At 45.2% G+C, this 14,211-nt stretch overlaps 1 protein-coding gene across 1 annotated transcript; it reads left to right on the top strand.

The window, feature by feature from the left end:
* Positions 1–1,186: 1,186 nt before the first annotated feature.
* LOC147990041 ((R)-mandelonitrile beta-glucosyltransferase-like) lies at positions 1,187–2,993 on the top strand. Its single transcript, XM_087547153.1, has 2 exons — positions 1,187–1,811; positions 1,921–2,993. Exons 1-2 carry the CDS (start codon positions 1,301–1,303, stop codon positions 2,871–2,873), a joined length of 1,464 nt encoding a protein of 487 aa, XP_087403279.1. The 5' UTR covers positions 1,187–1,300; the 3' UTR covers positions 2,874–2,993.
* Positions 2,994–14,211: the final 11,218 nt, after the last annotated feature.

The raw sequence follows: 14,211 nt of genomic DNA, 5'->3' as shown, positions 1-14,211 counted from the left end.
CGCGTCACGCGAGCAGGTCAGCAACCGCTCGAGCAAAAAAGGACCTCGGGTGAACCACTTACTATAGAATTAGTACCTAAACGCGCATTTTGAAAGAAGTAGGACTAAAGTGACACTGCCTAGAAACTTTTAGGACGTTTCTCGCCTGGCGGATGGGCCCTGTGCTCATGTGGCATGGGTCAATGCGCCACGCAGGCAGGTCAATGAGCGCTCGTGAAAAAAGGACCTCGGACGAATCACTTACTGAAGAATTAGGACCTAAAGGTGCATTTTGAAAGAATTAGGACTAAAATGACACCCCGTCAAAACTTTTTAGAACCTCTAGTGCATTTAACTCCAACAAAAATATGATGTACAATGGTTATCTCTTAATCTTATTGCTAATAACTAGGCATTGCTAGAAAAGTGGTGAGACATATTGTTGCCAAGAGGTTTTTTAACATGCTCACTCCTACCTCTCATTTTCACATGAGAGGCAAAAGTGTAAGATAGATCCAATCCGTTGATTGCACTAAGTAGTGGGTTTTATTATCTCTTATCTTCTTACTTTTCATGTAAAAGGGGGGGGGGGGGGGGGGGGGGAGGGTAAGAGGGAGCATGTTAAAATTGAGGCAAATATTTTCTTATGTTTTTTTTTACTTCACCTTTATCTTGTCCATCAATTCTCCTCGGCATAGGTCATGCGGGCCTGCATGAAGTTATAATCTCACGGGCACTACTCATGTGACCTGGGTTAATGTTATTTCTTGTTCTGGTTTTATATCTATTTGGGTTAGAGTAGAAATGGATGAACATAATCTTGTCAAACAAAAGTGGATGAACATAATTATTATCTTGTCAGATGTCGTTCCCGTTATCAACAATTTAGGACCAGTAAGGGAGCATGGTGACCAAATGATGATTGCAAAGAGTCCCCGGAAGATGCAATCGGAATCTAATGTGCCGTGTTGAGTGATTTATTGCTCTTACCCTCAAAGTAAATGAAACAATTTAGGACTAGTCAGTGTGGCTAAAAAATGGCAACATATGCTCTGAACGGGGAAAACAAAAAGAAGATTATTGCTTCATCCATCACCTGTTATCTCTAGCTATGTCGTACTCCTTTTTCCAGCCACACCTATGTGTAGATAAGCAGGCCGAAAAGTCTTCGTCACGTGCAATGCCAGGATTTCCTTTTGGAATTGCGTTCACAAAACAACAACGGTGTGCAGTTTTCTTTCCAATGGCCCGGCAGCGACACAAGGTTGCTGTTCTGAATATCCAGATCAATAGATAGGGAAGGGAAAGTGTGCCGCCGGCGATGGGCGTGGAAGAAGGCGAGAAGCCGCACGCCGTGTGCCTGCCGGCACCGGCGCAAGGGCACATCACGCCGATGCTGGAGATGGCCAAGCTGCTCCACGCCCGGGGCTTCCACATCACCTTCGTCAACACCGAGTTCAACCATCGCCGGCTGCTCCGCTCCCGCGGGGCGGCGGCACTTGACGGCCTCCCGAGCTTCCGCTTCGCCGCGATACCGGACGGGCTCCCCGCGTCAGACGCCGACGCCACCCAGGACGTCCCCGCCCTGTGCTACGCCATGATGACCACCTTTCTCCCCCACCTCCGGGCCCTTCTTGCCAAGCTCAATGACCCGGGCTCCGGGGTGCCGCCGATCACCTGCCTCGTCGTCGACGGTGTCGCATCGTTCAGCTACGATGCCGCGCAGGAGCTCGGCGTGCCTTGCGCCGCGTTGTGGACGTCCAGCGCTTGCGGGTTCATGGGTTACCGCCACTTCCGTCGGCTAATCGACCGGGATCTTGTGCCTTTCAAAGGTCTATCTATTGATCCTATTCTATACCGTGCTGGGCTGCCGCTTCGTTTCTTGGCGCACCATGATGTCCTTAGAATTAACAGAGTGTTGCCTTTGCCGCTTGTGTGCAGACGAGGAGCAGCTGACGGACAATGGGCATCTCGACACGGCGGTCGACGGCATGAGCGGCATGTGCCATGGCATACGGCTGCGCGACTTCCCGACGATGATCCGCACCACCGACCGCGACGACATCATGCTCAACTACGTCATGCGCGAGGCCGAGAGGCTGTCGCTCCCCGACGCCGTGCTGCTCAACACCTTCGACGCACTCGAGCAGCCGGTTCTCGACGCCATGCACGCCATCCTCCCGCCCATGTACACCGTCGGCCCGCTGCATCTCCACGCCAGCAGCGTCGTCCCCACCGGCACCCCGCTCGACGGCCTCGGCTCCAACCTCTGGAAGGAGCAGGACGGCCTCCTCGCGTGGCTCGACGGGCACGGCGCCGGAGCCGTCGTGTACGTCAACTACGGAAGCGTCTCCGTGATGACGAACGAGCAGCTCCTGGAGTTCGGGTGGGGGCTGGCCGACAGCGGCTACGCGTTCATATGGAACGTCCGGCCGGACCTCGTCAGGGGAGAGACCGCCGTGATGCCGCCGGAGTTCCTAGCATCGGTCCACGGCCGCGCCATGCTCACGACGTGGTGCCCGCAGGCGGAGGTCCTCGGGCACGAGGCGGTGGGGGTGTTCCTGACGCACTCCGGCTGGAACTCCACGCTCGAGAGCATCTCCGCCGGCGTGCCGATGCTGTGCTGGCCGTTCGCCGGGGAGCAGCAGACCAACTGTCGGTACAAGTGCACCGAGTGGGGGATCGGGATGGAGATCGGCGGCGAGGTGAAGCGGGCGGAAGTGGCGGCGATGATACGCGAGGCGATGGTGGGGGGCAAGGGGCGGGAGATGAGGCGGCATGCGGCGGAGTGGAAGGAGAAGGCCCAGCGTGCGTCGCTGCCAGGTGGGGCCGCAGAGGCCAACCTAGACGAGGTGATTCGTAGCGTGCTCCTCGCCAAGTACTACAACATTTAGTAGTCGAGGAAATTCAATAACGCGCATGCTAAATATCAGTCGACTGGGATTTAACTAAGTTTCAGACGACCATGCAACATTTTTGCCATCGTTTGCAATATTTTTTCTTATCAGTTGCAATATCCGTCTTGCTGGTTGTAGCATGTCGTCCCTCATCGATTAGTAGCACGTTATCTCACCGGTTGCAACATCCTTCATTAAAGGCTATAGTATTTCAGTTAGAATAGTTGTCGCATTTATTGTTGTTGCTTGCAATACTGTTGTAATATTTCTTGTCCCCGTTTGTAGCATCGAACCGTGCCGCTTGTAGCAAAAAAAAACCACATTGGCGTCACTCGACTGAGACCGACTGAGTTCTAGACACGTCCATTAAACAACGGAAATGTTAACGCCCACACGTGTGGGCGTTTGCATCTCGCCCACACGCGTGGATCCGCGTCCGTTCATGAGCGCACGAATCTTGTCATGTTTCTAGTGCCACGTAGGACTGGCCTGGTGTGTGGGCGTTCAGCCGGTCGCCCACACGGCCGTTTCATCACACAGGAGGGGCTGGTGTGTGGGCGTTCAGCAGTTCGCCCACACGCCACTTTGCACGCACACACAAGGGCTAGTATGTGGGCATTTGGCATCTTGCCCACACGCCCTTCTCCTCTCCCACACCCAAGCTGCTAGTTGTCATGTGTTTTTGCACTGCACATGGCAACTGCCCCTAATGTGCTTTTATAAGCAGGTGGCAACTCTCTTTTTTTACCCGAGTTTGCCATGTGTTTTGCAGGGTACACGGCAACTGCCTAGTGTGCACGTAAACAGATGGCAACTCCCTTTTAGCGAGTTGCCATATGTTTTTGCATGGTACATGGCAACTGCCCTACCGTGCACGTAAGCAGATGTCAACTCTTCCTTTTTACATGGCAACTGCCCTAGCATGCTTGTGAGCACATGGCAAATCTCTCAACTGCCTAGTATTAGTATGTGGCAACTCCTAAAGTTATGAAATCATGGCAACTACATTAGATCAGACCATACATGGCAACTGCAGTTGAGCAACCATGGCAACTGCAGTTGTCCGACATGGCAACTGCAATTAAACGAACATGGACGAGGGTCTGGACCATGGCAACTGCGGGCGCGCGGTGACCGTCACGCGTGGCGTGCGGGACCAGGAGGTACGAGGCCTGACATACGGGCGTGTGGGCGTTATCAACTTCGCCCACACGCACGCGTGTGAGAGGGATCGGGAGGGAAAAAAGAGGCGTGTGGGCGCTAATTGTTTTGCCCACACGTAGGTGTGTGGGCTGTTCCTCTTATACACCACACAAAATGTGTGGACGGACTCCCTAACGTCCACACGTGTGGCACTTATCGGCGTCCTTAAACAAAGCTTCACGGGGATTGCTAAAAAGATGGGGGCCAGCGGTCTGATACGTCCATTTTGCATCATGCTTTTATATCGATATTTATTGCATTATGGACTGTTATTTCACTTTATGCCACAATACTTATGGTTATTCTCTCTTATTTTACAAGGTTTACATAAGGAGGGAGAATGCCGGCAGCTGGAATTCTGGGCTGGAAAAGGAGCAAATATTAGAGACATATTCTGCGCAACTCCAAAAGTCCCGAAACTCCACGGAATATCTTAAAATAAATAAAGAAAAATCATCGCCAAAGATGAAGGCCAGGAGGCCCACACCCTGCTCACGAGGGTGGGGGGCGCCCCCCCTAGGGCGCGCCCCCCTACCTCGTGGGCCCCTTACTGGGTCTCCGACATCCATCTTCTCCTATATGAGGTCTTTCGATGAGAAAAAAATAAGAAGGAACTTTTTGGGACGAGACTCCGCCGCCACGAGGCGGAACCTTGGTGGAACCAATCTAGAGCTCCGGCAGAGCTATTCTGCCGGAGATACTTCCCTCCGGGAGGGGGAAATCATCACCATCGTCATCACCAACGCTCCTCTCATCGGGAGAGGGCAATCTCCATCAACATCTTCACTAGCACCATCTCATCTCCAAACCCTAGTTCATCTCTTGTATCCAATTCTTATCTCAAAGTCCGGGATTGGTGCTAGTAGGTTGCTAGTAGTGTTGATTACTCCTTGTAGTTGATGCTGGTTGGTTTATTTGGTGGAAGATCATATGTTCAGATCCTATATGCACATTATTACTCCTCTGATTATGAACATGAATATGCTTTGTGAGTAATTACGTTTGTTCCTGAGGACAAGGGAGAAGTCTTGCTATTAGTAGTCATGTGAATTTGGTATTCGTTTGATATTTTGATAAGATGTATGTTGTCTAGCCTCTAGTGGTGTTATGTGAACGTCGACTACATAACACTTCACCATTATTTGGGCCTAGAGGAAGGCATTGGGAAGTAATAAGTAGATGATGGGTTGCTAGAGTGACAGAAGCTTAAACCCTAGTTTATGCGTTGCTTCGTAAGAGGCTGATTTGGATCCATATGTTTCATGCTATGGTTAGGTTTACCTTAATACTTTTGTTGTAGTTGCGGATACTTGCAATAGAGGTTAATCATAAGTGGGGCGCTTGTTCAAGTAAGAGCAGCACCCAAGCACCGTTCCACCCACATATCAAATTATCAAAGTATCGAACGCGAATCATATGAACGTGATGAAAACTAGCTTGACGATATTCCCATGTGTCGTCAGGAGCGCTTTTCTTATTATAAGAGTTTGTTCTGGCTTGTTCTTTGCTACAAAAAGGATTGGGCCACCTTGCTGCACTTTATTTACTTTTGTTACTTGTTTCTCGTCACAATTTATCTTATCACAAAACTATCTGTTACCATTTATTTCAGTACTTGTAGAGAATACCTTGCTGAAAACCGCTTATCATTTCCTTCTGCTCCTTGTTAGGTTCGACACTCTTACTTATCGAAAGGACTACGTTAGATCCCCTATACTTGTGGGTCATCAAGACTCTTTTCTGGCGTCGTTGCCGAGGAGTGTAGCGCCTTTGGTAAGGAAAAATTTATATAGTATGCTGAAATTTACTGTCACTTGTTAGTATGGAAAGTAATTCTTTGAGGGGCTTGTTCAGGGTATCTTCACCCTGTCCAGTAGAGCAAAGAGTTGCTCCTCAACCTACTGAACCGATTGAAAATGAAACTCCTTTTGAATTTCCTTCGGGTATGATGGAAAAACTGCTAGCTAACCCTTTTACAGGAGATGGAACAAAGAATCCTGATGAGCACTTAATATATGTGGATGAAGTTTGTGGATTATTTAAGTTTGCAGGTATACCCGATGATGTTGCTAAGAAGAAGGTCTTCCCTTTATCTTTGAAGGGAGACGCATTGATATGGTATAGGCTATGTGATGATATGAGATCATGGAACTATAAAAGATTGAAGTTGGAATTTCATCAAAAGTATTACCCTATGCATCTTGTTCATTGTGATCGCAATTATATATATAATTTCTAGCCTCACAAAGGAGAAAGCATCGCTCAAGCTTGGGGGAGGCTTAAATCAATGTTATATTCATGCCCCAATCATGAGCTCTCGAGAGAAATAATTATGCAAAATTTTTATGCTCGGCTTTCTCATAATAATCAAACCATGCTCGATACTTCTTGTGCTGGCTCTTTTATGATGAAGACTATTGAATTCAGATGGAATTTATTGGATAGAATTAAACGCAACTCTGAAGATTGGGACCTCGACGAAGGTAAGGAGTCAGGTATGACACCTAAGTTTGATTGTGTTAAATCTTTTGTGGACACCGATATTTTCCGTAAGTTTAGCACTAAATATGGACTTGACTCTAAGATAGTAGCTTCTTTCTGTGAATATTTTGCTACTTATGTTGATCTCCCTAAGAAGAAGTGGTTTAAATATCATCCTCACATAGAAGTAAAAGTAGCTGCACCTATTAAAGTTGAAGAAAAGACTGTCACTTATAATGATCCTATTGTTCCTACTTCTTATGTTGAGAAACCACATTTCCCTGTTAGAGTAAAGGATCATGCTAAAGCTTCAACTGTTGTTCGTAAAAGCAATATTAGAACTTATACACCCCCTGAGCAAGTTAAAATAGAACCTAATATTGTTATTGTTAAAGATCTCCTGTATGATAATATTGATGGGCATGTTATTCAGTTCGAAGGTGAAACTGCTAGAATTGCTAAACCTTGTGCTAAAGATAAACATAGACCTGTGGTAGGCGTGCCTGTTATTTCTGTTAAAATAGGAGATCATTGTTATCATGGCTTATGTGATATGGGTGCGAGTGCTAGTGTTATACCGCATACTTTATACGAAGAAATTAAGAATGAAATTGCACCTGCTAAGTTAGAAGGTATTGATGTCACAATTAAACTTGCCAATAGAGATACTATTTCACCAATTGGAATTGTTAGAGATGTTGAAGTCTTGTGTGGGGAAACTAAATATCCTGCTGATTTTCCTTTTCTTACTTCTCCGCAAGATAGTTTTTGTCCCATTATATTTGGTAGACCCTTCTTGAACACTGATAATGCTAGGATAGATTGCGAAAAGAATGTTATTACTATTGGCTTGGATGATATGGTTCATGAGTTTAATTTCTCTAAATTTAGTAAATAACATCGTGGGGAAGAATTACCTAGTAGGGATGAGATTATTGGTCTTGCTTCTATTGCCGTACCTCCTAATGATCCTTTAGAACACTATTTGCTAGACCATGAAAATGATATGTTCATGAATGAAAGAAGGGAAATAGATGAAGTATTCTTTAAACAGGAACCTATTCTGCAACACAATTTGCCTGTTGAAATTTTAGGGGATCCTCCTCCACCCAAGGGTGATCCCGTGTTTGAGCTTAAACCGTTGCCTGATAATCTTAAATATGCTTATCTTGATGAAAAGAAGATATATCCTGTTATTATTAGTGCTAACCTTTCAGAGCATGAAGAAGAAAGATTATTGAAAACTCTGAAGAAGCACCGTGCTGCTATTGGATATACTCTTGATGATCTTAAGGGCATTAGTCCCACTCTATGTCAACATAAAATAAATTTGGAGGCGGACGCCAAACCAGTTTGTGATCCTCAACGACGTCTGAATCCTAAAATGAAAGAAGTGGTAAGAAAAGAAATACTCAAGCTTATGGAGGCAGGTATAATTTATCCCGTTGCTGATAGTCAGTGGGTAAGTCCTGTCCATTGTGTCCCTAAGAAGGGAGGTATTACTGTTGTTCCTAATGATAAAGATGAATTGATTCCACAAAGAATTATTACAGGTTATAGGATGGTAATTGATTTCCGTAAATTAAATAAGGCTACTAAGAAAGATCATTACCCCTTACCCTTTATTGATCAAATGCTAGAAATATTATGCAAACATACACATTACTGCTTTCTAGATGGTTATTCTGGTTTCTCTCAAATATCTGTGTCGGCTAGAGATCAATCAAAGACTACTTTTACATGCCCTTTTGGTACTTTTGCTTATAGACGTATGCCTTTTGGTTTATGTAATGTACCTGCTACCTTTCAAAGATGCATGATGGCTATATTCTCTGACTTTTGTGAAAAGATTTGTGAGGTTTTCATGGATGATTTTTCCGTCTATGGTTCCTCTTTTGATGATTGCTTGAGTAATCTTGATCGAGTTTTGCAGAGATGTGAAGAAACTAATCTTGTCTTGAATTGGGAAAAGTGCCACTTTATGGTTAATGAAGGTATTGTCTTGGGGCATAAAGTTTCTGAAAGAGGTATTGAAGTTGATAAAGCCAAGGTCGATGCTATTGAAAAGATGCCATGTCCCAAGGATATCAAAGGTATAAGAAGTTTCCTTGGTCACACCAGATTTTACAGGAGGTTCATTAAAGACTTCTCAAAAATTTCCCGGCCTCTGACTAATTTATTGCAAAAATATATAGCATTTGTCTTTGATGATGATTGTGTAGAAGCATCTGAAATACTTAAGAAAGCATTAGTCTCTGCACCTGTTGTTCAGCCACCTGATTGGAATTTACCCTTTGAAATTATGTGTGATGCTAGTGATTATGCTGTAGGTGTTGTTCTAGGGCAAAGAGTTGATAAAAAATTAAATGTTATTCATTATGCTAGTAAGACTCTAGACAATGCTCAAACAAATTATGCTACTACTAAAAAAGAGCTTTTAGCAGTTGTATTTGCTTGTGATAAGTTCAGACCTTATATTGTTGATTCTAAAGTAACTGTTCACACTGATCATGCTGCTATTAAATACCTTATGGAAAAGAAAGATGCTAAACCTAGACTCATCAGATGGGTTCTCCTGCTACAAGAATTTGATTTGCATATTGTTGATAGAAAGGGAGCTGAGAACCCCGTTGCAGACAACTTGTCTAGGTTAGAGAATGTTCTTGATGACCCACTACCTATTAATGATAGCTTTCCTGATGAACAATTAAATGTTATAAGTACTTCTCATAGTACTCCATGGTATGCTGATTATGCTAATTATATTGTTGCTAAGTTTATACCACCTAGCTTCACATACCAGCAAAAGAAACAGTTTTTCTATGATTTAAGACATTACTTTTGGGATGATCCACATCTTTATAAAGAAGGAGTAGATTGTGTTATTAGACATTGTGTACCTGAGCATGAACAGGAACAGATCCTACGCAAGTGTCACTCTGAGGCTTATGGAGGACACCACGCTGGAGATAGAACTGCACATAAGGTATTGCAATCTGGTTTTTATTGGCCTACTCTCTTCAAGGATGCCCGTAAGTTTGTCTTTTCTTGTGATGAATGTCAAAGAATTGGTAATATTAGTAGATGTCAAGAAATGCCTATGAATTATTCACTTGCTATTGAACCGTTTGATGTCTGGGGCTTTGATTATATGGGACCTTTTCCTGCCTCTAATGGATACACACATATTTTAGTTGTTGTTGATTACGTTACTAAGTGGGTAGAAGCTATTCCAACTAGTAGTGCTGATCATAACACTTCTATTAAAATGCTTAAGGAAGTTATTTTCCCAAGGTTTGGAGTCCCTACATATTTAATGACTGATGGTGGTTCACACTTTATTCATGGTTGCTACGTCTTGAGCTTGCATTGGTTTTCCCCGAAGTGGAAGGGATGATGCAGCAGAGTAGCGTAAGTATTTCCCTCAGTTTTTGAGAACCAAGGTATCAATCCAGTAGGAGGCCACGCTCAAGTCCCTCGTACCTGCACAAAACGATAGCTACTCGCAACCAACGCGATTAGGGGTTGTCAATCCCTTCACGGTCACTTACGATAGTGAGATCTGATAGATATAATATTTTTGGTATAAAGATGCAAAGTAAAAAGTAAAAGCAAAGTAAAAAAGCAAAGCAAGATTAAAGTGATGGAGATTGATATGATGAGAATAGACCCGGGGGCCATAGGTTTCACTAGTGGCTTCTCTCAAGAGCATAAGTATTCTACGGTGGGTGAACAAATTACTGTTGAGCAATTGACAGAATTGAGCATAGTTATGAGAATATCTAGGCATGATCATGTATATAGGCCTCACGTCCGTGACAAGTAAACCGAAACGAATCTGCATCTACTACTATTACTCCACTCATTGACCGCTATCCAGCATGCATCTAGAGTATTAAGTTAAAAACAGAGTAACGCATTAAGCAAGACGACATGATGTAGAGAGATAAATTCATGCAATATGAAATAAACCCCATCTTGTTATCCTCGATGGCAACGATGCAATACGTGCCTTGCTGCCCCTTCTGTCACTGGGAAAGGACACCGCAAGATCGAACCCAAAGTTAAGCACTTCTCCCATGGCAAGAACTACCAATCTAGTTGGCCAAACCAAACGGATAATTCGAAGAGACTTGCAAAGATAACCAATCATACATAAAAGAATTCAGAGAAGATTCAAATATTATTCATAGATAGACTTGATCATAAACCCACAATTCATCGGTCTCAACAAACACGCCGCAAAAAGAAGATTACATCGAATAGATCTCCACAAGAGAGGGGGAGAACTTTGTATTGAGATCCAAAAAGAGAGAAGAAGCCATCTAGCTACTAGCTATGGACCCGTAGGTCTGAAGTAAACTACTCACACTTCATCGGAGGGGCTTGGATGATGATATGGAAGCCCTCTGTGATTGATGCCCCCTCCGGCAGAGCTCCGAAACAGGCCCCAAGATGGGATCTCATGGATACAGAAAGTTGCAGCGATGGAATTAGGTTTTTGGCTCCTGTTCTGATCGTTTGGGGGCACGTAGGTATATATAGGAGGAAGGAGTACGTCGGTGGAGCACCGAGGGGCCCACGAGGCAGGGGGGCGCCCTAGGGGGGCGCGTGTTGGGGAACGTAGTAATTTCAAAAAATTTCCTACGTGCACGCAAGATCATGGCGATGCATAGCAACGAGAGGGGAGAGTGTTGTCTACGTACCCTCGTAGACCGGCAACGGAAGCGTTGACACAACGTAGAGGAAGTAGTCGTACGTCTTCCCAATCCGACCGATTCAAGTACCGAACGTACGGCACCTCTGAGTTCTGCACACGTTCAACTCAGTGACGTCCCTCGAGCTCCGATCCAGCAAAGTGTTGAGGGAGAGTTTCGTCAGCACGACGGCGTGATGACGGTGATGATATTCTACCGATGCAGGGCTTCGCCTAAGCACCGCTATGATATGACCGAGGTGGAATATGGTGGAAGGGGGCACCACACACGGCTAAGGAACGATCACGAAGATCAACTTATGTGTCATGGGGTGCCCCCTTCCCCCGTATATAAAGGAGGGAGAGGGGGAGGTGCGGCCAGCCCAAGGGGTGCACCTGGAGGAGTCCTACTCCCACCGGGAGTAGGACTCCCCCCTCTTGCCTTGTTGGAAAAGGAAGGGGGAAGGGAGAAAGAGGAAAGGGGGCGCCGCCGCCCCTTCCTTGTCCTATTCGGACTAGGGGGGAGGGGCGCGCGGCTGATATGTCTCCAACGTATCTATAATTTTTTTATTGCTCCATGCTATATTATCTACTATTTTGGGCAATATTGGGCTTTATTATCCACTTTTATATTATTTTTGGGACTAACCTATTAACCGGAGGCCCAGCCCATATTTGCTGTTTTATGCCTATTTCAGTGTTTTGAAGAAAAGGAATATCAGACGGAGTCGAAACGGAACAAAATCAACTGGAGAAGTTATTTTTGGAAGGAAACACATCTGATGGACTTGAACCTCATGTCAGAAGATACGGGAGCTGCCCACGAGGGTGGGGGGCGCGCCCACCCCCTAGGGCGTGCCCCCCTGCCTCGTGGGGCCCCCGTGGCTCCCCTGACGCGCTTCTTGTGCCTATATAACTCCATATACCCTAAAACTTCCAGAACACATAATAGATCGGGAGTTCCGCTGCCAGAAGCCTCTGTAGCCACCAAAAGTCAATCAGGACCCTGTTTCGGCACCCTGCCGGAGGGGGGAACCCTCACCGGTGGCCATCTTCATCATCCCGGTGCTCTCCATGACGAGGAGGGAGTAGTTCTCCCTCGGGGCTAAGGGTATGTACCATTAGCTATGTGTTTGATCTCTCTCTCTCTCTCTCTCTCGTGTTCTTGAGATGATACGATCTTGATGTATCGCGAGCTTTGCTATTATAGTTGGATCTTATGTTTCTCCTCCCCCTCTTCTCTCTTGTAATGAATTGAGTTTCCCCTTTAAAGTAATCTTATCGGGTTGAGTCTTTAAAGATTTGAGAACACTTGATGTATGTCTTGCCGTGGATATCTGTGGTGACAATGGGATACCGTGTGCCACTTGATGTATGTTTTGGTGACCAACTTGCGGGTTCCGCCCATGAACCTATGCATAGGGGTTGGCACACGTTTTCGTCGTGATTCTCCGGTAGAACTTTGGGGCACTCTTTGAGGTCCTTTGTGTTGGTTGAATAGATGAATCTGAGATTGTGTGACGCATATCGTATAATCATACCCACGGATACTTGAGATGACATTGGAGTATCTAGGTGACATTAGGGTTTTGGTTGATTTGTGTCTTAAGGTGTTATTCTAGTACGAACTCTAGGGCTGTTTGTGACACTTATAGGAATAGCCCAACGAATTCATTGGAAAAAATAACTTTGAGGTGGTTTCGTACCCTACCATAATCTCTTCGTTCGTTCTGCGCTGTTAGTGACTTTGGAGTGACTCTTTGTTGCATGTTGAGGGATAGTTATGTGATCCAATTATGTTAGTATTGTTAAGGGAACTTACACTAGCGAAAGTATGGACCCTAGGCCTTGTTTCAACACATTGCAATACCGTTTACGCTCACTTTTATCACTTGCTGCCTTGCTGTTTTTATTATTTCAGATTACAAAAACTATTATCTACTATCCATATTGCACTTGCATCACCATCTCTTCGCCGAACTAGTGCACCTATACAATTTACCATTGTATTGGGTGTGTTGGGGACACAAGATACTCTTTGTTATTTGGTTGCAGGGTTGCTTGAGAGAGACCATCTTCATCCTACGCCTCCTACGGATTGATAAACCTTAGGTCATCCACTTGAGGGAAATTTGCTACTGTCATACAAACCTGTGCACTTGCAGGTGAAAGTGCAACTACCCCTAGGTGGTTTTGGTAATTCATAACAACATATAGCTCATTGAGCTAATGCTATTCCAAGATGACTATTTCAGGAAAGCTCAGTGATTGGCATGGCATGGATGTGAAAGTGGAACCCTCAAAATGCTAAGGACAAAGGATTGGCTCAAGCTCAAAAGCTCAAGACTCTTCATTTTATATTTTAGTGATCCAAGATCACATTGAGTCTTTAGGAAAAGCCAATACTATCAAGGAGGGATGAGGTGTTGCTTAATGAGCCTCTTGCTTCATGTGCTTAGTGATATGCTCCAAAACCCTCAACTACTTTCCCATATCCACATATGACCTAAACCCTAAGCCAAACTCGGTCATACCGATTCTTTCTATCCGGCGCCACCGAGTTTCACTTGTCATAAGCCACTGCCAAACCCTAGCAATTCGGTTCTACCGATAGGGATCTCGGTCTCACCGAGATGGGATTGCAAACTCTCTGTTTCCCTTTCGTAACTTTTCGGTCTCACCGAAAGAGCGAATCGGTCCCACCGAGATTGCAATGTAAATTCAGTGTTTCCTTTTTGTAACTTTTCGGTCTCACCGAAAGAGCAAATCGGTCCCACCGAGTTTGCCTGACCAACTCTCTGGTTAGCCAATTACCAAAATCGGTCTCACCGAGTTTGTGTAATCGGTCTCACCGAGATTACGTTATGCCCAAACCCTAACCATATCGGTCCTACCGAGTTGCATGTCAGTCCCACCGAAAATCTCTAACGGTCACTAGGTTTACCTTTTCGGTCC

This window comes from Triticum urartu, chromosome 1A, assembly GCF_056163025.1.
Source record: "Triticum urartu cultivar PI428250 chromosome 1A, HENAU_Tu73, whole genome shotgun sequence".
In the NCBI taxonomy this organism is placed as follows: Eukaryota; Viridiplantae; Streptophyta; class Magnoliopsida; order Poales; family Poaceae; genus Triticum; species Triticum urartu.
This window is presented reverse-complemented; position numbering and strand designations above follow the sequence as displayed.